Source organism: Hemiscyllium ocellatum, chromosome 37 (genome assembly GCF_020745735.1).
Source record: "Hemiscyllium ocellatum isolate sHemOce1 chromosome 37, sHemOce1.pat.X.cur, whole genome shotgun sequence".
NCBI classification, from domain to species: Eukaryota; Metazoa; Chordata; class Chondrichthyes; order Orectolobiformes; family Hemiscylliidae; genus Hemiscyllium; species Hemiscyllium ocellatum.
In genome coordinates, this window is record NC_083437.1 from 23,461,051 (window position 1) to 23,486,244 (window position 25,194).

The 25,194-nt window shown below is 40.0% G+C and overlaps 1 protein-coding gene across 1 annotated transcript in view; it reads right to left on the reverse strand.

Moving 5' to 3' along the window:
* Positions 1–2,225: 2,225 nt before the first annotated feature.
* Positions 2,226–25,194, reverse strand: part of vwa1 (von Willebrand factor A domain containing 1) — a 44,727-nt gene continuing 21,758 nt past the window's right edge. The window contains exons 3-6 of the mRNA XM_060852248.1: positions 12,809–13,087; positions 9,511–9,783; positions 5,419–5,694; positions 2,226–2,904 (exon numbers count right to left, since the gene is read on the reverse strand). Coding sequence (XP_060708231.1) covers positions 2,840–2,904; positions 5,419–5,694; positions 9,511–9,783; positions 12,809–13,087 — 893 coding nt within the window. The 3' untranslated portion in view covers positions 2,226–2,839. The remainder of the gene's footprint in view (positions 2,905–5,418; positions 5,695–9,510; positions 9,784–12,808; positions 13,088–25,194) is intronic.

The window sequence follows — 25,194 nt, forward strand, 5'->3', positions numbered from 1 at the left end:
CAGCTTTGTCTCAGTAATGTATTATTCAGTGAGTAATTCAGCCAGTGTCCAAAAAGTCCAAGGTTTAGTTCTGTACTGACTTAACTGATCTCAATCCACACCAAGTAGAAATCCTCCAACTGACCTCATGTCTTTAGACAGGTTATGGTCTTAGCATGATTCTCTTCCATTTTTAGCAGCCTGAAATAATTTGCTTAGGAGATAGCATGCAAATCAAAATTTTAGTTTCTAAATGGAGTCAGCACCAAAAATGACTTCAACCTTCACTCAACTGTCAGAGGCTACTAAAAATTTTCACAAGGGTTGGATTTACTGAAATGGGCAAAGAGTTATGTTTCAGAGATTATTTTTCCCTGCAAAGTATATATTGAATGAGGGAACTTGCACAGTATACATTCATTGAACCTATGCTTACAAACCGAATTAGCTGTTACCTTCCAAAGTTATGAGAAGAAAATCACTAAGGGATGTAAGTTCTTTTAACTGAGCCATAGGCCTACACTTTGTTTAGATTGCATTCCCAATATCCAAGATTATTGTGTCTGATTGCTGTCAGCATTTTCAATGCAATTACTGGTTTGTATGCCTTCGATTATTATAAATGTTGATTTGTCTACAGTTTCAAATTATTTTAAATTGAATCCTTTAATCAAATATGAGCTATTTATTAATATGACTTTTTTTTAATCAGTGCCTAAAATTTTCTATTGTATCCTAATGATGGGAAATAAAATCTTTTTACCAGTTGTTCAAAGCAAATTATTCTTAAGCAAAAGGCATTCACAGGATGCTAAACTATATTCAATCACATTCTACATGGTTTTGCATTAATGTGCAATTGTGTTGTTCATTCTTGGATTGATTTTGTAATGATTCACTTTTCTGGTATTTTGGTTAATGTGTACTGATCTATTAAAAGGTGGATTTAAAGGAATGCAAATTTACTGCAAGTGATACATAACCACCAGTAACAAGATATCAAGCCTGGAGTAGAGACGGTCTAAAAATCCATAAACTCCATATAACTATTCACTGATATTAGGACTGTTGAATAACAGACAGTATAAACTGATAGCAGTGAAATTGAAAGGATCAGTTCATCCTACACACAATAATCTTTTCAATGTGATTCTTTGGTTTTACAGTTGATTTTAAAAACACATCTCAATAAAAGTATTTATTTAAAAAACCCTACAATAACAGCATTATTGTAATAGATGTCATTTGCTAAAAATATATTTTGCAAATAATGAATCAGTACTCCTTCTGAAAGAACATTCAGTTTGTAAATTAGTCACTGTTAATAGAATGATAAAATGATGAAATTTTAAACCATAAATAGAAGGAAGAAAATAACTTACTGGGACACGATAGTCATGTTGTCACATTGCATTCAAAGAGTCTTAAGACTAAACATTCAACTCGGGGGTCTCGATCTGACAATTTTCACTATGTGTAGAACATACATTTATAGTTTGTCCATGTTGTCTCTTTAACATGACAACTACAATGTGCTTCTAATGAATCACATTGTTGAGTGCGGTCATCACTAACTTGCCTAATGTACTTTCTATTTTAGCAGAGACGCAGAATCACCAGGGCACAGAAGGAGGCCAACCATCCCATTTAGGGAAAGCTTCAAGTTATTAGAAGAGAATACGTCACTTTCAAAGCATGAGTTATAGTGTAATTACTTGTGGAATCATTTTATCTGCACTACAAATGAATTCACATTTTACTTGATACAGGAATGGTTACTACACATTTAATGACTGTGTATAGAAACCAAACATATAGACTGCTAAATTTACAGAGTTGTACAGAGATTAGGTAGTTACTGAACTATCATGTTAGCATTTCAGATCTGATAAACAAAATCATGTAATTTGCACTTTCTTAAAGAAGTGTCAAAGTAAAATCCAGCCCCATTTCTGGCACAATCTAAGATCTTACATTTTGTCTGTTTCTCAGATTTTGTTATTGATTCTTAACCACACATTCACATAAGCACTGAGATGGTAATCAAAAGGAGGAATCCTGGTTAACATTTTAGTTGCTTTGCAGCTTGTTTGAGATGAGCTAACTCGCTGCAGAATAGGATTCAAACCTGTGACATTCTGGAAGGATCAGAATCTACCCTGGATACCTTATTTTGCCCATTGACCTAGCAAGCAAAATCATTCATTTTCAAACAGCAAACATTTTTTGTGGTTGAGGAGGCCAACTTCTTTTCAAACATGTTTATTAAAAATAAGTAAAAGTGCTTTGGACTGGTATGGCTGTGACACTGCCTCTTGAGATGTTTCTCAGAATAAATCCTGCAATAACAGAACTATATTACACCTTTGGCATTAGTACTGAAAACATCATAGAAACAGCTCAACCACACTTGTGCCAAAGGTGTGTTACAGGATTGCCTGTGAACCAGATTTTTGCAATTTGATGTATCAAAGTGGAATAGTATCTTAAGAGTGTCATATCAGCATGGATCTCAGCTGTATCCAACAAGAATGGGAAGCAGAAAATGATCCAACACTCTTATTATCAACCAAATTCTCATCAAACTCCAACACCAAGAATGTGAAGGATCACCGGACTTAAAATGGGGAGGGTTGAGTGTTTTGAGAAGTTGGATTCTCAGCACAATGAATTACTGGGAGTCTACACAGTTCAGCTGCTTGTGCAATACTGATGCAGAGTGACCATCCCCTGATTGAGTGTTATTCAACACTACAAGTAAATTGCAGAAAGTTTATTATTAATCCCAGCTAATGTCTGGTTGTGGTGAGTCCTCCTGTTGTTTTATGGCTTCTATTGTCTTAAAGATTTATTCATCATTTTACCAGCAAGGGTCCTCTTGAGTGCAGAATGATTTGGCAGATTCTGTCCCGAGAGATAAGGAATCTGAAAGAGGAAAGCAGACAATAGTTACAATAGATGGTTAAAATCTTACTGAAAAAGCACAGCAGGTCAGGCAGCATCCAAGGAGCAGGAGAAGCGATGTTTCGGGAATGAGCCCTTCTTCAGGACTCATGCCCGAAATGTCGATTCTCCTCCTTGGATGCTGCCTGACCTGCTGCGCTTTTCCAGCAACACATTTTCAGCTCTGATCTCCAGCATCTGAGGTCCTCACTTGCTCCTAGAAGATTTTAACCTACTGCGAATCCTCTTGCAAGGATGCCTTCCTTGAAGAAGCTCTATTCCTGAAGAAGGGCTCATGCTCGAAACGTCAATTCTCCTGCTCTTTGGATGCTGCCTGACCTGCTGCACTTTTCCAGCAACACATTTTCAGCGGTTAAAATCTTACATTTTGCAAGAAAATCTAACTTAAGGATCAACAAAAGCTATTCAAATTCAAATACCACCCTCTTACATTAAACTTAACCATTGCTGCTTTTCCCTGTACTACTCTAACTTATTCATTTGTATTCATTCCTTTAGTATCTATAACAGAATGTCCCAGTGGTGTCCTCTCACCTATCAATGCTTGTGTTTAGTTTTTATAATTTACTGATCACAGTGTAGCGCCCGGTACACCAAGTCACTTATCTGTTTCCAGTACCCAACTCATTGCCACTTGTTCCTCATTTATGCAAGCTTATCAATCATAGTCTGTCCCTCTGGTACCTGATAGCCCATCGATGCATGTCTCCTTCAAGTACTATAACACACCCAAAGTCGGTTAATATATTCCGCTAATTCTTCCATTAAAACCCATCCTTCCATTATGTTTCAAGTATCCCAAGTTTAATTTTGATGGCAGCTCCCCTAGAACCCAAACTAACCTAATAATGTCAGTCTTTGAAATCAATCCATCAATACTCTTGATTCCAATACCCAATCTCTCATAGGAAGATAAATCCCTGTATAATCCCAACTTGTCCATTAGCAATCCTGAGTCTCTGTAATACTGCCCCATCAATAACCATCCCCCAGTGCTCTGACTGACAATACAATATTCAGCTACAGATCAAATGCCCCTGGAATGTATGCTGTTGCTCTGCTTAGAGTTCTAATGCAGTCTTACTATAAGTATTCAGTACATTGAAACAATGGACAAGCTGACATTAGCTGCTTGTGAACTTAACTATCAGGCAAATCTTGAATCAGTCTGGTTATCTGATATGGAATATACTCTTAAAAATGTTCAGGCATTCCTGTGGGAAATCCTTTTACCTGAGTGCTATTATTAGGCTGCAATTAAACTGACATCCAAATCATGACAAAGCATTGAGGGCAACGGTACTGTTTGGCAGGGGTTCATTCATAATTTGGAGCTATTTTAATTATTTTATGGTTTAATTTCACAGCCAGTACTCTTGTCCATTCTTACTCACCTTTGAACTGAGTGGCTTGCTTGGCCATATCAGAGTGCAATTATTGGTCAACCATATTTCTGAGGGTTCAGGTAAGAACGGAAGATTTCCTTTCCAAAAACAGCATTGATGACCATATGGGTCATTTATTGTAATCAGTGATGGTTCTCTTGGTAACCATCACTGAGACTAGCTTTATGTTGCTGTAGTGGGATGTGAATAGCGTTTGCATTAAAAGCAGGGGACCAGATTTTATGGTTAGGCTTTGTTGCATTTAGGAGGTGTTTAATTAGAGAAGGACAAGTTGCTGTTCATTCCCTACACTTTTTCTTTCCTTTACCTTCCACCACTAAATCGCCTATGTTTCTGAATCAATTACTTTACAAGCAAAGTCTGTCAGGGCAATACAATTACACTAAAAGTGAGGAAAAGGTAAAGGAAAGAGAGAGGGAACAAAATCAAAATGGAGTTATAAAGTCATACAGACTTTTTGGTCCTATCAGTACATGCTGACCATAATCCCAAACTAAACTAGTCCCATCTGCCTGCACTCGGTCCATACGCCTCCAAACGTTCTCATTCATGTACTTACCTAAATGTCTTTTTTTACATTGTAACTGTAACTGCATCCACCAATTCATGTGGAAGTTCATTCCACACACGAATCACTCTGTGTAAAAAATTGCCATTGCTGGAGAGTGAAATAAGGCAATCCACCCTGTATTGCCCACCTCTCTTTAAAGGCACTGAGAGTGTTGGTGGACACCACGTGTTTTGTCTCAAGGATGACTGGACACAAATGTAGCCATAGAAGAGGAGCAGTCAGCTTGGAATTATAGCCTCCTCCATAGCTTGCTGCCTGAATGTTGACATTCATTCTCTATATGCAGCAATCTCCAATTAATCTAAAGTTATGATGAGATGTGCAAATTATCTAATGACTAGCAACTCTAAGTGATAAAAAGGACAATCTTAATGCACTAAATATAATTATTATTGGATGCTATTGCAACATAATTTATTTGCATGTATGCACTCATAAATACAATTCACCTGGCTAAATGGCCAGGCGTGGTAGCCCTTGCTTGATTCAGTTACCTACCTTGTTGCTGAGGTGTGTGTACCGTCCTGCACAAGCCTTGCCCTGTACCATTTTTGTAGACTGCTTTCACACAAATCCGGTTGTCAGTGCCAGGAATAAGATCTGTTAAGAGCACACTTTGAACCTGTGCCGGGATGTTTCTCACAGAGGGGCTTCTTCGATGACGAGTGCAGCGCACTCTGTAGTTGAGCACTCTTCCTTTGGCAGGGTCCCATGAGGCTATGACACTGGTGGGGCTAATGTCAGTTAGCTTCAGGTGGTTGACTTGGAAATTCACTGTTCAGATTAAAAACAGAGGACAAAAATTACCTTCAATTAGGGAAAATACCTCAGATTAGTGATTCACACCCAGTGGTAAATAATTGTTCTGCTCTTGTTTGTTATGTTGGTGTGCGGACAAGAGAGTGGCCAGATTATGGTACAGATTGTTCCACTAAAAGTATTTTGCTTTCAGTAAGGTATTTCACTTGATGTGGCAATTCTTATAATCCTTTGTAACATAGATTATACTAGATGAATCCAACAGATATATATTACTGCTAGTTATTTTAGATAAACATTACATTTTTAAAGGCATTGAAGTGTCTGAACTAATATTAAGTTAATAGGTTACATGGAGTAGCATGTGAGAAAAAAACTATCATTTTATTTTCTGTATTTTTGGTTGGGAATTGAAATGGAAAAATTACTTTTAAAATGAAGAATTATGGAAGGAATTACTGCACAATTAAAAACAATTAGTGGGTGGCACGGTGGCACAGTGGTTAGCACTGCTGCCTCACAGCGCCTGAGACCTGGGTTCAATTCCCGCCTCAGGCGACTGACTGTGTGGAGTTTGCACGTTCTCCCCGTGTCTGCGTGGGTTTCCTCCGGGTGCTCCAGTTTCCTCTCACAGTCCAAAGATGTGCAGGTCAGGTGAATTGGCCATACTAAATTGCCCGTAGTGTTAGGTAAGGGGTAAATTTGGGGGAATGGGTGGGTTGCGCTTCGGCGGGTCGGTGTGGACTTGTTGGGCCGAAGGGCCTGTTTCCACACTGTAATGTAATCTAATCTAATCAAAACTACTGAAACTCGTTATGTGTGGTGTTTATACTGCTGCCTTGTTCAAACAATTGGGCAATCTATTTATAAATGGCTTTGCACTAGGGTATGTAAGCAAGTGAGATTTGACCAGCAAAAAAATAGCTGATTGGTTTGTACAACTGTGACAAGTCGTGGGTGTCAAAGGTCATCAGTCCGATGATAACTGCAATTGGTTCCTGAGTAGCTTGCAGGTGTGAACAAAACAGTGAGATGCCTTCAGACTTCTGGAAGAACAAGCTGTGTATCTCCCATTCTGCAGCACTGGTTGCTGTAAACTGAGTCTCCTTCAAAGAAATTAAAAGAACTGGAAAAAAGAGAATGAAGAACAGAAATTCTCTGCAACCACAAAGATAAGCTCAGCAAATCTTGTGGACTCGTGCTATTGATCTAGTTCAAGATGCTTCCACTCATAAAATTAGGTTTTTTTTGTTTCTCCATGTCAGTATGCATGTCATAGAGTCATAAAGTCATAGAGATGTACAGCATGGAAACAGACCCTTTGGTCCAACCCGTCCATGCCGATCAGATATCCCAACCCAATCTAGTCCCACCTGCCAGCACCTGGCCCATATCCCTCCAAACCCTCCCTATTCAAATACCCATCCAAATGCCTTTTAAATGTTGTAATTGTACCAGCCTCCACCACTTCGTCTAACAGCTCATTCCATACACGTACCACAGGTCTCTTTCACCATAAGCTTATGCCCTCTAGTTCTGGACTCCCCCACCCCAGGGAAAAGACTTTGTCTATTTATCCTATCCATGCTCCTCATAATTTTGTAAATCTCTATAAGGTCACCCCTCAGCCTCCGACGCTTCAGGGAAAACAGCCCCAGCCTCTTCCTATAGCTCAAATCCTTCAACCCTGGCAACATCTTTGTAAATCTTTTCTGAATCCTTTCAAGTTTCACAACATTCTTCCAATAGGAAGGAGACCAGAATTGCATGCAATATTCCAACAGTGACTGAACCAATGTCCTGTACAGCCACAATATGACCTCCCAACTCCTGTACTCAATACTCTGACCAATAAAGGAAAGCATACCAAACACCTTCTTCATTATCCTATCTACCGCGACTCCACTTTCAAGGAGCTATGAACCTGCACTCCAAGGTCTCTTTTTTCAGCAACACTCCCTTGGACTTTACCATTAAATGTGCAAGACCTGCTAAGATGTGCTTTCCCAAAATGCAGCACCTCACATTTATCTGAATTAAACTCCCTCTGCCATTTCTTAACTCATTGGCCCATCTGATCAAGATCCTGTTGTAATCTGAGGTAATCTTCTTCGCTGTCCACTACACCTCCAATTTTGGTGTCAGCTGCAAACTTACTAATTATACCTCTCATGCTCACAACCAAATCATGATGAAGAGTTTTAAACAAAGAAAGGTCAAGTTTCAACTACTAGAGTCATGTCTTGATGGTTCACAGGCTGTTACGTGTAATTCAAATTAACTTTGTAATTAAATAAGAATTTTTGTTAAGTACAAGGACCAGCTCAGTGTATCCTGTTAAGTTGATTCCAATAGACAAGTAAATACAGGACATTAAGTACTTTGATTAAATCATTAACTTTTGTTGCTACTCCAGGAATAGAATCAGTGCAATTTCCCAATTGGGAGTATAACATGTCAAACTTTAAGTGATCTGAGTTAGGATGGAGTTTGAGATCTTTAGATTACTGACCCAGCTGAGATCACCATAAAAGGTCCCACCTTCTCATCCTTGCCCCTCATCTGAGACATGGTGACCCCCAAGTTAAACTATCACTAGTCGTTTCTCTCTAATGAGAGTACAACCCTTTGGTACTCTAGGACTATGGCAACTTGATCTTTGCAATTGGCCATCAAACAGGTTGATGTGGGAGAAACAGTGGATACATTGAGTCACACCTTCCTGGAATGATCTGTGTAACTACCAGGTAGAGTCAATCAAGGGACAAATGGGCAGTTGTGATAAGTTCACAGCCTCTGACACTTCCTAGAAATACCTTAAACCTTGATTCAAACATTCTGAAAATGAATGTGAGATGATAGAACAGAGTTTGTGTTTGGCTGAGTGACCTACATAGTTGAGATATGAGTGACCTGAAATAGAATTTTCATTGTAGGATCAGAACCCAATGTTGAGTGAAATTTTTGATGCCAACCCATGTCACGTCTGGTGAGTTTTTTAAAAAAGTTAGCTGGCTAATTAGTGGCTATTGGTACTTGCTAGTATCTGGTTAATGCTGAGGACTATATGCAGGAATGCTGTTGGAAGCCCCTCCAGCAAAAACACAATGGCAGTCCTCACAGAAATGGGAGTTGCTGATGCAAGGAGTATGGAGAAAGGGTGCCTCAGGTTGGAGGAGATGGCAGAAGCGCATCCAATAGGACCCTGCTACCTGGTGACATCATAAAGCGGTAACTCCTCCCATGAACGGCCAGTTTCCTTGTGGGCTATGGTGGGTCAGAGTGGGGAACCTCCCAAAAGAATGGAGCATTGCCATTTCTATCCCCAACAAACACCACAATCTCCACCACACACTTATCTTTTCCTTGCCACCAAGAGGCATCTTCCATGACTAGACTATGTTATAACAGAGTGCTAGGATACCAACTGAAACACTCCAATTGGGCTCTCTAAAATGGTCTTAGTAGACCTTTCAATAGACTCATCGCTTATAGGTACAGTCAGTCCCCTTCGCCAGAACAGGCCTCACCGAAAAATGCCTGGAAGACTGGCATGTCTTCAGATTCCTGAAGAAAGGCTCATGCCCGAAACGTCGACTCTCCTGCTCCTTGGATGCTGCCTGACCTGCTGCGTTTTTCCAGCAACACATTTTCAGACTGGCATGTCAGCCAGGTTCAGGAAACTATAGGCCTTACCTTCTGGTTTCCTCTTGTGAATGAAAATTCTGCCCAGGCCATGGGTCAAATAGAGCCAGAGAGCTGTAGAATGTAAACAATATTATCACACACAGCCTCACAAATTGTCTGGGCTGCCGTGGCTGAACTTCTTACCGTCCTGAGTGCAGGCTTTGGCTGATAATGCTTTCTTCCTGCCGGAATGGTATACGGCTGAGACAGTCACCAAGTAGGTGGTGTTGGGCTCCAAGTTGTTGACAATGGTGGTATTCTGGCTACTGTCGATGTTGAGTAACCTGGGTTCACCCCCTGGCAGGATCCCATACAGAACCTCATAGGCAGCAACACCAGGTGGAGTTGGAGCCCAACTGACCTGAAAACTCCTCGGTCGTGACTCAGAGATTACAATTCTCTGTGGACTGCTCTCATCTGGAGTCACAAGAAACAAAATAATTCCTGAGTTCATTTTGTACAATTAAACAGCTGCAGGCATGCTCATAACTTTATGACATCTAGCACAATTATTCATAATAATAAATTAGTTCTTTCAAAGTGCTCATTTATGTATCCAGATTCACAGTAGTAAGTGGTTTGACTTCATTGAAATGTAAGTGGTTACCTGCTTTGAAACTCCTGATAAATATAATTACGAGTAAACGCTCATTGATATGTTTAATCAACCTGTATGAATATATTTTGATACCTGGTTTGGTCATGTGGGACCTGAATCCAGATATAGGGACACTACCACTGTGCAAGCTCTCCTGAGCTGTTTACAATGGATTACAGTTACAAGGAACAAGTTAGCTAATTGCCCATATATCCAACTGACTGATCAGTCCATCAGATGTCTGATGCCTGTTGTTAAATTAATTATTTATGTTAATTATATGGTCTTAGATGTGCATTTTTGCTCTTTTGGTTCCTAAACTGGTACTGTGCTACTGGTTAGCCTCTTGGTACTGATAAAATCAAACACAGTACAAAATGAACTCTAATACAGATCTTTTAAAATAAGCTCTGAACAAGAGAGATATTGGACTTTAACTCTGTTTTTCTCTTTCCATAAACACTACTGATTTTGTTATGTATCCCGATAGAGGTCTTCAAATTTATGAAGGCATTTTATAAATTGGACATGAAGAGGAGGGGTTTTAACAAATCCTAAACTAAGTGCTCTAAGGTAAATATATAAAACACTTATAAACCTATTAGGGAATTAAGGATAAACACACACATTTACTGAAGAGCCAGTGAGAATGTGGAACTTGTGACCACATAAAATGATTGGTGGGAATAGCAAAGATACATCAATAGGAAACTGGATAATACATGAAGGCAATTTGATAAGGTGAGATGAAGCCATGTAGGAAGCAGCTCATTGGCCCAGATAGCTGTTCAAATGACCTGCTTCTATGCTGTCAATCTTGATACAAAGGTTGCACTAATGGATCTGCAACAATAGTCCATTGCAATAGAAGCAGATGGTACTTTGTGTACAAAACCAATATAAAAGTAGCTTTGACAAATGGTCAGTTAGACTCAAAACGTCAGCTCTTTTCTCTCTTTACAGATTCTGCCAGACCTGCTGAGATTTTCCAGCATTTTCTCTTTTGGTTTCAGATTCCAGCATCTGCAGTAATTTGCTTTTAAAAGTAGCTATTGACTTGGCCTCAGGTTCTTGACAGCCTGTGTTAATTCTATTACCTGGATTAAAACTGTTACAATTGAACTAATTGTCTTTCATTTATACAGAGCAGCTACTGAATAGCTGAATTGTACTGACCACTAGAAACATACATTGTGATTTGGAAGAAAGGATTTGTATTATCGTAAGCAAATGGGAAAAACAAAATGGACTATAACAGGATGATCAAATGTATCCTGTTGGTCCTTTTCAGGCCGGATTGTGACAAACAGTGACCAAAATAAACAGGTACCATCTGCTTTCAGTTATTGGAAATTATATTGTCTTTGTACAGCAAAGTACCACTGTATTTACAATAGTAGATACCTGTCTACTGCAAAATAGTGTGTAAATAAACTCAGAATATTTGGTTCCCTTCATTTGAATCTGCATACAGCTCTTTCAGTGTTCATGTACAGAGATAGATCTAACACTTTATTTGTCTAATCCCAGGCTTGTCACAGTGACATCTCATTGCTAGAAGCCTTGGGCATTCGGGTCACAACCTTGCCCAAACTGAGCTGCCTTCAAAAACTTCACGGTTCCAGTTCTCAAGGCTATTTTGGCCCTGAACACACTTTTCAAATGCAGTAAACAGCTTCTGTCAAATACTCAGCTGATTCCTACTGACAAAGACAGGAAGCTCACAGGAGTTTCTGGAGGGAGGGTCTTAAGGGGCTTATTGAGAAGCAATATCCCCCATCAATTTTATTTTGATATGCCTTGGCCTGTTCATTTAAATCTGTGTACCTTTAACTGTTTTGGCATGCTTTCTTGAAGGAAAAATGTGTGTGTGTGGCCAACCTGGTACCATCCAGGCTGCTGCATAGCCATCCATGTGCTTTTACAGGGAACAATAGTGAGGAAGTGGGTTGATCTATTAGAGAGAGCCCAGTTTCTTGTACTTTACAGTCATTTGTGAATACCCTGTCCCAATTTTGCAGAAGACTAAGCATCTAGAGGTAGGGATACAGATATCCCTAGAAGGAGTGACATACGTCAATAAGACCATTTAAAAATAGAAGCACATTAAGCAAAGGGGCTTCCAGCAAGAGGAATTGAATGGAAATGCAGACAAGTCAGATTAAACATATATTACATAGGTTAGATTGCACTTGATGTTCCATATGCACTATTCTTGTCACATTTTTTATAGAAAGTATTGGAGAAGGTGCAAGAAAAAATGTACAAGGTTAATACCAGACCTTGAAGTAATGACTATCAGGAAAGACTGAATAGGCCAGGGTTGCATTCTCTGGGAGAGAGAGACTTGATTGACTTCATAACTGTTGAAGGTGTTCAGAAAGGTAGATGGAGAAGATGTTTTACTTGGAGGGGATTCAGAAATTAGGGATCGCAAGGGTAACAAAGTTATGAATAAATCCAAAATTAAACTTAGGAGAAATTTCTTTACGTGGAAATGTGCTCCAGTAAGGTGTAGGTGAGGCAAATAAAACAGATGTATTTAAATGGGAATTGGATAATTACAAGAGGAAGAATAGAAGTTAGGGTTAATAAACAAAGGTGGGTGGAGGGTCAAGTGGACCACAAACCATTAGCTTGGGTCAAATGAACTGTTTGCCACTATAAACTTGTATAATTTGGCATTGCTACTGCAGAAACCATTGCTAACCTTTCTGCTAGGGGGACAGGAGAATGAAGAAATGAGAGAGGAATAAAGGAATGGAACCAAAGGTAATGTACTGGAAATTACAACTCTCTGATTTTCAGATGTGTCAGGTTACACCAAGCACAATCAGAACTCACCTTCTAGTGTAGTTACCTTTGTCATGAGTGGTTTGTTATAGTTGTTGTTGTTTATGGGAGTAAGTTTCACTTCGTATGTGGTCTCTGGAAGTAGCTGTCTCAGAACAACACTTGTTTCATCTCCAGTGACAGTTTTCCAGGATTTCCTTTGAGGCTCAGTGAGCGAAGAGTACTCAATCAAATAATAATCGGAGTCACTGCTCAGCAGCTTAGGCCACAACAAGCGAAAGCTGTTTGCTGTGATGTCCATTGCCCGCAGTTTTTTAGCCCGGATAATCTCTGCAAGGGAACAAATCCAGGAGAAGCAGCTATCAGTAAACTTGAAGCAATAACGTGTATATACATGTGTGTGAGGCAAGGTATGTGATGTAGAAGTGCATACAGGAAGGACCTTGGTAAAGGAGATGTGTGAGAGATAATTGTATCTGTATGTGTATGATATAATCACGAAATACTGGAATTCAGTCTGAAACTAAAGCTGCAAGTCCATATCATGGACTTTGGTTAGGTTTTACAAAAGTCAGGGAGTGAAGCAGGTCTGCTTTGTGCTCAATTTATTTTTCACACTTCACAAACTGATTATAGGTTTAGACCATGGATTGTCAAAATTTGAGACCTCAATTATTTTGACTGGTTTGTAGAGGGTAAATTTATTATGTTACTGCACAGAAGATACCCTTGGGGTCCCATTGTGAAGGGTTGGTGCAAAACAAATCAATCTTTTCCTGGGTGAACAAACAAACTGTGTATATTTAATGCTTTTCACCTACTTATGATGGTTCAAAGTGCTTTCCAGCTGAAGTGCTTATGAAGTGTTGTTACTGTTTTGTCAGCAATAATGAGGGAAGACTGTGGTTTAGTGGTAATGAGACTGAGCTTGTAATCCAAAGGACCAAGCTAATGCCCTGGTGGCATGGATTCAAATCCAGCTATGGCAGCTGGTGGAATTTGAATTAAATACTATCTGGAATTGAAAGCGACTGTCTTCCTGGGAACCGTTCCATGCATAAAACTACCATTGATGGTCATAAAAATCCATTTGGTTTATTCACTTCCTTTCGGAAAAGAAATGTGCCATTTTTACCAGTCTAGTTTCCACATGATGTCAGACCATATGAATGCACTTGATTCAAATGCCCTGAGTTCACCCAACTCAGGCAATTAGGAATTACAAACATTGCTCATCATCCCATCAAAAACACCTAAAGTATGCAATATTTCACCTCAGTGATACCTCCCAGGCAGAAAGAGCTAAAACAGGTGGTGCGGAGTACCTGACATTTGGTTCCTCAAGCCCCCCATGGAAGAGGGTCCTGACCCTGACTGTCCTGAGCAGTCAAATGACCATACTCAAGCTCTCAACTGATATTGGAGGCTGCCTTTGGCTTACTCTGCCTGGACCCAGGAACTGAAGGGTGGCTCCCATGACGTGATTGGTCTTCTCCCCTTTTACTTCAGACATTTGGTCAAAGCAGAGGCAATGTGTTTGCTGCCTAGACTTCTGGCACTTGGTGCAGATTTGAGAGTGATGTAGCATGGTGTTATCTAACTGCTTGACTGATCATTCTGACAAGTTGTTTCACTTTGTGACTATGCCAGAAGGCAAGGTAGGGATGCTGTCAGCATCCAGGTAGGCTCAAAGTGAGCAAGCACTAAGACAGTGAGCATGCAGCCCTGAGATGCAGCCTGGGACAATCTGTGAGCTGGGTGCCTGTGTGCAAAGTGTCCCAGCAGCAACATCCCACTGAGAAGGAGGTTGCCAAAGTGTTCCCCGACTAACACTGCAGTCACTTGCCCTGCCTTATTTCCCAAAGAAGATCAAGTTTGCTCCTCTAGTAGATACATTTACATATTGATAAAAAAACTTTTCTTAAACACATTTAACAAATTCGACATCACCTACGCCTTTAACACTATAGCAATCTCTGTCTATGTTTGGAAAATTAAAATCCTACCATTCTTACATAGATCTCTCTACATATGGAGTGGCACGATGGCCCACAGCACCAGGGACCCAAGTTCAATTCCAGCCTTGGGCGACTGTCTGTGTGGAGTTTGCACATTCTCCCCGTGTCTGCGTGGGTTTCCTCCGGGTGCTCTGGTTTCCTCCCGCAATCCAAAGACGTGCAGATTAGGTGAATTGGCCATGTTAAATTGTCCCATAGTGTTCAGGGTCTGTAGGTTAGGTGCATTAGTCAGGGGTAAATATAGGGTAGGGGCAATAGGTCTGGGTGGGTTACTCTCTGGAGGGTCGGTGTGGACTTGTTGGGCCAAAGACCCTGTTTCCACACTGTAGGGATTCTATGATTCTATATTTTCTCCTCAACTTCCTTCTGACTATTGGGGGAGCCTATAGTACAATCCTTTCTTATTTCTAATTTCTTATTTCTTATTTCTAATTTCTTATTTCTTATTTCTAATTTCTACCCATATAGTTTCACTGGATGATCCCTCAGATATATCTTCTCTAATTACAGTACTAATGTTTTCCTTAATCAAAAATGCCAACCTCCCTCCTTGCTTGCCTGCCTTTCCATCTTTTCTATAGTATTTAAAACCTGGAACATTGAGCTGCCAGTCCTCTCCTTCCCTCAGCCAATTTTCTGTAAAAGCAATGACATCCCAGTTCCACGTTCCCAAACATGCTTTGAGTTAATCCGCCTGCATTGAAATAAATAGTTTAATTCTTCAGTTACCTCATTTTCTGACTTGCTCTTGTCTGCCTTTTCTAATTAAGTTGCTCTTCTCTGATTCAGACTCAACTTCATCTGTCTTTCTAACTTTACTGCTACTTAGGACTCCACTGCCCATTACTTTAAAGACTCCTGAAACAGAACTAACGAATCTTCCCATCAGGATATTGGTCCCTTTCCAATTCAGGTGAAACCCATCCTTTTTGAACAGATCTTTACTACCCCAGAAGAAATCCCAATGATCCAAAAATCTGAATCCTTGTACATTGTACCATTCTTTCAGCCATTGATTTATCTGCCCTATCTTATTCCTACTCTCACTAGAACATGGCATCAGGAGTAAAGCAGAGATTACTACCTTTGAGTTCTGCTTTTTAACCTTCTACCGAATCTCTTATATTTACTCTGCAAAGCCTTAACCCTTTCCCTGACTATGTTGTTCCTACTAACATGGACTGCAACTTCTGGCTTTTCACTCTTCTCTTTGACAATATGCTTCAACTATTTTGAGACATCCCTAACCCTGGCACCAAGAAGGCAACATATTATCCTAGATTTACACTCACTCCTGCAGAATCTCTTATCTGTGCCCCTGGCAGGAGAATCCCCTATAACAATTATTCTACTAAATCGTAAGAATCCCACTCAATTTAAGATTCATTCTTAATGCCCAAGATCTGTCACTTCTATTTTCTTCTCAGTCACTATACCCTTTCAACAGTACCTGAAATGGAATATCTGAGAGAGGAATATACACAGGAGGCTTCCGAACTGTCTTTGTACCTTTCCTGACAGTCATCCATCCATTTGACTGATCCTGCTGTGTGACCACTTCTCTAAATCTACCAGCTGTCACACACTGTCTCTTGAATGCCCTAAGTGACATTAAGCCTAAAAAGCTCTTAAAGGCACCTTATATATTAAGAATTATTACTCTTCCTCATCCACAGATTTTTATCTTAAGCATGCGCAAGATAGAAAGAATTAAATATTTCAAATTTTTAAAAAAACAAACACTTAGCCGAAACTCTATCAAAGCCTTCTCAAGTCCACTGTCCAGCTTTCAAATTTCCAGATAGCTTGAAATTGAGGGGTGATAAATATAGGACAGATGTCAGAGGTAGTTTCTTTACTCAGAGAGTAGTAAGGGTGTGGAATGTACTGCTTGCAATAGTAGTAGACTCACGAAGGGCATTTAAATGCTCATTAGATAGGCATATGGACGAGAATGGAATATTTAGATGGTCTTCAGATTGGTTTCACAGGTCGAGGGCTGAAGGGCCTGTACTGCACTGTAATGTTCCAAATTCTATATATAAACAGCAAACAATTGCTCTCCGGAATCTTCAAACAAACACATGGACAGGCCTTTCCCACAAGATTCTTCAGATCAAAACATGACAAACACGTGGAGGCCTCTCCCACAAACCGAGTGTGGAAAGAAATCTTTTCTTTACGTTTTTGTTTCTTTGTGTATTTTTGTTTTGGACTGTAAAAATTTTAAAAAATGATTCAAAATAAAAATTTTTGCTTCTGCTATATATTAACTATAAAAAAATCCACAAAAAAGCCTGAAGCTCAGGATCAGCTGCAAGAGCCATTGCTGCTTTCATTTCACCAGTATTTTTTTCTTTGTTGAGAGGTCATTGAGTTTGTTGTGTGTGTGTACATTATTACGTTGTAAGATTTTGGAAGTGTCAAAATCTCATCCATTAATACTGTTTCTCTCCCCACAAAGCTGCCACCCTGGTTGATTGCTTCCAGCATTATATGTTCAACATTTGAAAAAATGTACATACCACTCAAATTTATTCCGAATTCTGACAGGTTTTTTTCCTAGTGGAACCACCTAACAGGATCAGCTTTCACTATGCCCAGACCTCTCAACCTCAAACTATAAAATCAGTGAAACATGCCCAAAGAAATCAGATATTTGAGTTTGCATAGAATCATTTAAATCAATGTCTCAATTTTCAGTTCTGCTTTGAATTAATTTAAAAATGAACCAGTTAGGAAAGTTTGGTTCCATCGCGACTAATCTGTTTTTCCAGCAACCCCTCGCAATGGGACCCCTGGGGGTTATGTGTAGTGTGACATGATAAATACAGCTTCCCTCTGCACAGTGGGCCAAAGGAATTTAGATCTCAAATTTCAATGATCCATGATCCACACCCACAATCAGTTTGATAGTGAAGTGTGGAAAAACAAATTGAACACCCAGGTGGAGCAGCTCACTCCCGAGCTTTTGTGAAACTAAATCTACTGACCTATAGTTTTAGATTTGGCCTGCATTCTGATATTTCAGACACAAGGCCTTGTGTGCTATGTCAGATTCAGAATCACAGAATTATTATGGTAGGAGAGGCCATTTAGCCCATCATTCCTGCACCGGCTTGTTAAATGAGCATTATCAGCCATGATTCGATTGAATGGCAGAGCAGGCTTGTTGGGCTGAATGGTCCATTACTGTTGCTATTTCTCATTGGCACTAGGCAGCAAGACAATCTCCTACTCTTTCCTCATATCCCTACACACTATTTCAATCAAATCAATCATTGAATGCTCTCTTGAATGCCTCAGTTGAACCTGCCTCCAACATACTTCCAGGCCATGTGTTCCATACCCAAATTACTCACTCAATGAAAACACATTGTTTTTCCAATCACCCTTACATTTTTGCATGTCACTTTAAATCTCAGCCCTTAAATCTTGGTATGTTCGTTTTATAAATGGGAAGAACTTCTCCCTGTCTACACAATCCAGCCTGTTCGTGATTTTGAAAACCTCATTAAAACTTCCTTTTAGCTCTCTTCTCTCCTAGAAGAACTATCCCAACTTAATCTATCCTCATTACTGAAGTTTCTAATTCCTTGAACCATTCTCCTTTAAATTGTTTCTGCTCTCTCCAATGTGTTCACACCTTTCATATGATGTGGAACCCACCACTATATATACTTGATATGAAAGATTCCATGACACTTACTTGAAGAAGAACAGGGAAGTTTTGCCAGAAGTGCTGGTCAATATTTATCCATCAACCAACATCACAATGAACTAATTAACTGGTGTGAATAGTACTTTATAAATGCCAATTTTTTTTTCTTTGAATATTCGGGAATGCTGTCCTGACATTGGGATGGGATCAAAGCTCATTGTATTTGGATTGGTTGAGAGAAATGTATAATGGGAGAGCTGACAGTTTCTAAATATTATCATTATGCTAAGAACATGGAAAAGAAATGACCCATTTATCCCCACAAGGCTATTCAATCAGATCATGGTTGAACTATCTATTTACCCTCAAATTCCCTCTGAACAAAACTCTAGCTATCTCCATTTTGAATATTTTGGTTGACCCAGTATTCACAGGTTTTTGAGAGAGAAGGGACAAGCTTTCCACAACCTCTTCAATGAAAAATATTTTCTCTCCTAAATGACAAGCTCTAAATTTAAGATGTCCTTTTATCCTGCAATTTCCCTACTACAGAAAGTTGTCTTTCTGTATGTATCCCATCAGATCTTTAGTATTTTAAACGTATCAGTTAGACCATCCCACAATCTCAAGGGAACACCAGCCTTCACAATTCAACCTTTTGAGTTCCAGTATTTTCAAGTCAATCTGTGCTGTACTCCCTCCAAGACCAATGTATTTTCCCTAATATGTAATGCCGAAAATGGAATAGAGTGTTCCGAGTGGAGTCTGACCAGGATTCCGGATGAGCACAGCATCACTTCCAGACGTCCTTGTAATCCAAACCCTAACTGCCAACATTTCATTAGCCGTTTTGGTTACTTTTTATATTTGTTCACCAACATTTAGTGACTTGTATAAATGAACAACCTTTGCCCCTCCACAAATCTGAGTCTCCTACTATTGATGAAGTATTTAGCCTCTCATGTTTAAAAATAAAGTGGATAAATAACTATTTTTGTTTTAAGCTATTCAAGTTAAAAAGGTCACCAAACTTTGCTGAGAATGACAATCTTCACAGAGATCACAATCAAGATATTAAACAACACATAGATTACGTTGCATCTAAAATTTAGTATAACTCGTTTGTTCATGTTACTTATCAGTAGTGTAGCCATAATAGTGCACATTCCATGTCTTGTTAAGTCTAAACACTAGCATTTTCAGCTAACTTCCTAGACCACCAGCATCAGATATGTTGATAAAACAGTAAAGTTTATGGAACATGCATGGACTAACACAATGAGTCAAGTTATAAAATAACTCTGGCAATAGTCAGAAGTTGGAAAATAAATCAGAAGGAAGACATATAAAAAGTTGACCTCAGTGTCTGTTGGTCTGTCATTTTCTACAGTTAACCATTGCCTTCTGATGTTTGTGTGTCCATGGAACATCTAATAACTTGGGAGACTTTGGCTTCTGCATCAATGACCTTCATTTCTGCTACATATACAAGGACGGTCTAGGTTTACCCACAATACAAAATGGATGACCTCACCATTGGACCATTGGATACCTTGGACTCCATGTCTGAAATTTGACCTATTGACTTAATCAGTGTCCTTTTGCAATTTTCTGTTCCCATCTGCGCAACATACCAGTACAACCTGTATCAATTTGATGATGTGACCTGATATAGAAGTGAGACTCTCAGAAATTTTAGTATAGTGAGAGAGGGGGCAACTTAATCTTTATTTTGCTTTCAGCATCATGCCTGGGTTACCCTGGATGGAGACAGACACAGTAACTAACTGTTTACTCTCTGTCTGTGATGGCATAATCCCATTAAACATTTGGCCCAATATCTGGGAAAATGTCAAATTCTTCAGTTAGCTCATTCTTTGCCTAGGTAACTTAGATTTATCAAAAAAAAGCAGCAAAACACTTGGAAAATCTGCAGACAAGACACCTGGTACCAATAATAAATAGAACTGGTTGTGAGGTCCATAATCTACCAACATGGCCTGAAAGCAGGAGCTGGCTGTTGAATTCAATACCATGGAAGAATTATTTTTGCACGGATTCATAAAAGTAAGTGTTTTTCAGGATCCTGTAAAATTTTGAACCTAAACCCCAAGAATCACATTTAATTCAAGTTTTCCATTAATACCTGACAAGCCTACCACAGCTTTAGATTAGATTACTTACAGTGTGGAAACAGGCCCTTTGGCCCAACAAGTCCATACCGACCCACCGAAGCGCACCCACCTAGACCCATTCCCCTACATTTACCCCTTCACCTAACACTATGGACAATTTAGCATGGCCAATTTACCTAACCTGCACATTATTGGACTGTGGGAGGGAACCAGAGCACCCGGAGGAAACCCACACAGACACAGGGAGAATGTGCAAACTCCACACAGTCAGTCGCCTGAAACGGGAATTGAACCCAGGTCTCTGGTGCTGTGAGGCAGCAGCGCTAACCACTGTGCTACCGTGCAGCCCATACAAAGCTACTGTCTCGGCCTTAGATTAAAACAGATTCTTCAGCTAAATTTTGTCTAAAGATTGAAACAGGCAAAGGGAGAGACACAGCAACAGAGATAGGCAGAGGAAGAGTGCAAGAGCAGATATGCAGGCAGATTACATATCTGGAAAGGAGAGAGACACACACCTTGGAGGAAGTCTGAGTGATGTTCGTGTTACAGCTTCAAAATTATAAAAGGGAAATGAAGCTCCAAGTGGAACGAGCCAGAATTCATGGCTGAGACAACACAACAGATGATCAGACAGATGTTGCGTTTTTTAACCAGTCCCCAATCCTGAAGCAGCTAAAAAATGCTAGCTGGGAGTGGGAAGCAGCAAGTCACAGTTCACTGCAATTAAGACTGAGGGTTCCAGCTGCTACAATGCGTGGTCTGTACTTACATAGTACTTACACATCAAGTCAAGAATGTTTTGTACAGTGTAACAACATGCCCTGGAAACATGTCCCTCTATGGCACTGGCCCTCACATGCCTCAACAATGCAGTCTTCGACTTGGGGGAGGGCAGTAGATGCTTATATGAACCCTATGTCTTTCTGTATAAATAATTCACGTAATCATTACAGATGAGGACAGTTGCTCAGCTCATCTTAATGTGTGTACCTATCCTGACCACCCTTTGGTCATTACAATGTCCAGTTGTCTCTTAATTGCTTCCAAGAGCTTCTTTTCAATTCCACTCTGTGTGAAGTAGCACTTGTTGATATTCGTCCCAAAAATAAACCTTAGTTGATCATATTTACGTTATGCTTGCAATTTAAAGTAGCATCCTAGATTTACTTCATGGTCCCATGCAATGGGAGGAGAAGTTGGAGGGAAAGGGTGGTGACAAGTTATACCAATGGTCACAGACAGTTAGTGAAGGATGAGGACAGATAGTTTACATTGGATGTCAGTTGACAACTTAATTTCAGTACTATGTCAAGGATAGGAAACATGCAGTCACAGGAAACACGGGCCTGGATTCCTAAAATTTGCATAGGATTACTATTGTTTATTCCACTGCCTTACAGACTTTTTATATATTTAAACCAGGTCTGCTTTATTCAACATCTTCCAACTCCAAAGAGCCTCCCTCCTACTGAGTAAAGCAGTGTCGCATCAGATTGTGAAAAATGATTTGCGAACTCATGATGGCCAGCAGCTGCGGTTCAGAATTATTCCTGGAACAAATTCTAAAGCCATCAATTCTCCATGCAATTTAAAAACCAGTAACTGCTTCAGAAGCACTTAAAATTGGAACTTGGGGAATGGGACGATTGAGGGAGTGTGTACCAAACAACAGTGTATGGAGTCTTTTCATTCTTTGTATTCTTTACACATTATATATCGTTTCATCACAGTTCCCCACATTAAGTCAAGCCATTGGATTTCACTTTGGCTTTGCTACTGCCAATGTTCAGTATGATTAAATCATTGGAAACTTCACATGTTGCTTGAGCCAAATGAGTCAATCACTGCCAAGTAGGGGCTAGCTAGTTGAAGGTGTGATGTCCCAGCAGTAGTGAATAAAGGCCTTGAAGGGGTGGTTCTTTAGAGTACTGAGACCTATAAAATAGGAACAGGAGTTTCAGACACCTCTTACTCTATTAATCTTGTTAACGAGAGGCTGCATTGTGGTGTCTTTGCCAGAACAGCAACCAACAACTGGCAGCATACATTTTAGACAACACAGTACTATTCTGCCATACAAAGCAACAACTATTGTAAGACAATGTTTAGCCAAAGTTTTTGAATCTTGAAATCAATAGGACTATACAGCCCTGTAGCTAAACTCCCTTGTTCTTCCTTTTCTTCATTTACATGCTCCTCCTTGGCCTAATTGTCTAAAACCAAATCCCCAATGTTATGGGGAGGCAGAGAAGATATGAAACCTGAAAACATTGGAAGGATGGAAGATGTACTAAATTTAATGGCAGAATTTCATTCGAATTCTGGAACTACATTTCATGCAAGGCAGATTAAGAAGTACTGAATGAGGAGGCAAGCAGTACAAAGTCAAAGCTGTGGATTGGAGAGGAAAGAGGGAGAGAGATCATGGACATGGGGAAGAGAGGTAGTGGACTGGTATGGAGATCTGAGAGAAGGAGGTGAGAGCATGACAGAAAGACTTGAACAGTGACATTGGGGGAGGGGAACTGGTGAGGGAAGGGAAGCGGTGTTGGAAAGAGGCTTTGGAAAAGGATGTGTGTTTGTCTCCGTCAATTGTAATGCCCCCTGGATGCCAGCTTCCCAAGCCCTAGGAACCCTAGCCTGCATCATTTAGAATTGTTGCTGAAAAGTTAAGAAACACAGACTCATACATGTAATGGTCCCTCATGAAGCTGATTACTTGTCCAATACCCAACCTAAACAAGTTAAAGAACAAATAGTGACCACAATTCTGTAAATTTATGAATACTCGTAGACAAAGATGAGAATGGTCCTAAGGGACGAGTACTAAAGTGGGCCAAGGCTAATTATGTCAAAATTAGGCAGGAGCTGGGAAATGTGATTGCACACAGCTATTTGAAGGAAAGTCCACATTTGATATGTAGGAGGCTTTCAAAGATAGATTAAAGATAGTGCAGGATAGGAATGTCCCTTTGAAAACAAGGGATAGGAAAGGCAAAATTCGTGAACCATGGATGACAGGAGAAATCAGGCGACTAGCCAAGGGGAAAAGCGAAGCATGCATAAGGTTCAGCCAGCTAAGAACCGAATGGGCCTTGGAGGAATATTGCGAGCGTAGGACCATTCTTAAATGAGGAATCAAGCGGGCTAAAAGGGGTTATGAAATAGTTTTGGCAAGCAGAATTAGGGAAAATCCCAAGGCCTTTTATTCTTATATACGAAGCAAGAGGGTAACCAGAGAAACAGTTGGTCCACTAAAGGATAAAGAACATTGGTTATGCTTCAATCCTGAGAAAATGGGTGAGATTCTCAATGATTACTTTGCATCAGTGTTCACTGAAGAATGGGAGGTGATGAATGCTGAGATTAGAGATAGAAGTTTGTTTACTCTGGATCAGGTTGACATAAGGAGGGAAGATGTATTGGTTAGGCTAAAGGATGTTAAGGTTGACAAATCCCGAGGACTAGATGGGATCTATCCCAGGTTGCTGAGGGAGGCAAGAAAGGAAATAGTTGGGGCCCTGACAGATATCTTTGTAGTATCCTTAAACACAGGTGAGGTGCTGGACGACTGGAGAGTTGCTCATGTTGTCCCCCTGTACAAGAAGGGTAGTAGGGATATTCCAGATAACTATAGACCAGTGAGCCTGATGTCAGTGGTGGTAAAGTTGCTGGAGAAGGTACTGACGGTTAAAATCTATTTATATTTGGAAAAGAATGGGCTTATCAATGATGGACAACATGGTTTTGTGAGGGGCAGATCATGCCTTACCAACTTAATAGATTTCTTTGAGAAAGTGACCAAGTTGATAGATGAAGGAAGGGTTGTAGATGTCATATACATGGACTTTAGTAAGACGTTTGAAAAAGTTTCCCGTGGTAAACTAATGGAGTCACAGGGTGTTCTAGCTAGGTGGATAAAGATCTGGTTGAGCAACAGGAGACAGAGAGTAGTAGTTGAAGGGAGTCTCTTGAAATGGAGAAAGGTGACCAGTGGTGTTCCACAGGGGTCAGTGTTGGGGCCACTGTTGTTTGTGATCTGGAAGAGGGCACTATTGGTCTGATCAGTAAGTTTGCAGATGACCTGAAGGTTGGTGGAGTAGCAGAAAGCATAAGGGACTGTCAAAGTACATAGGAGAATATAGATAGACTGGAGAGTTGGGTGGAGAAGTGGCAGATGGAGTTCAATCCAGGCAAATGTGAGGTGATGCATTTTGGGAAGTCTAATTCTAGACCAAACTATACTGTAAACGGAAGAGCCTTGGGAAAAGTCGATGAGCAGAGAGATCTGGGAGTTCAGGTCCATTGTATCCTGAAGCTGGCAGCACAGGTGGATAGAGTGGTCAAGAAGACATCTGGTACATTTGCCTTTGTTGGATGGGGTATTGAATATAAGAGCTGGCAGGTCATGTTAAAATTGGACAAGACTTTGGTTTGGCTGCATTTAGAATACTGTGTTCTGGTCGCCACATTACCAAAAAGATGTGGACGCTTTGGAGAGGGTGCAGAGAAGGTTTACGAAGATGTTGCCTCGTTTGGAAGATGCTAGCTATGACGAGAGGTTGAGTAGGTTAGGATTGTTGCCATTAGAAAAAAGAATATTGAGAGGGGACCTGATTG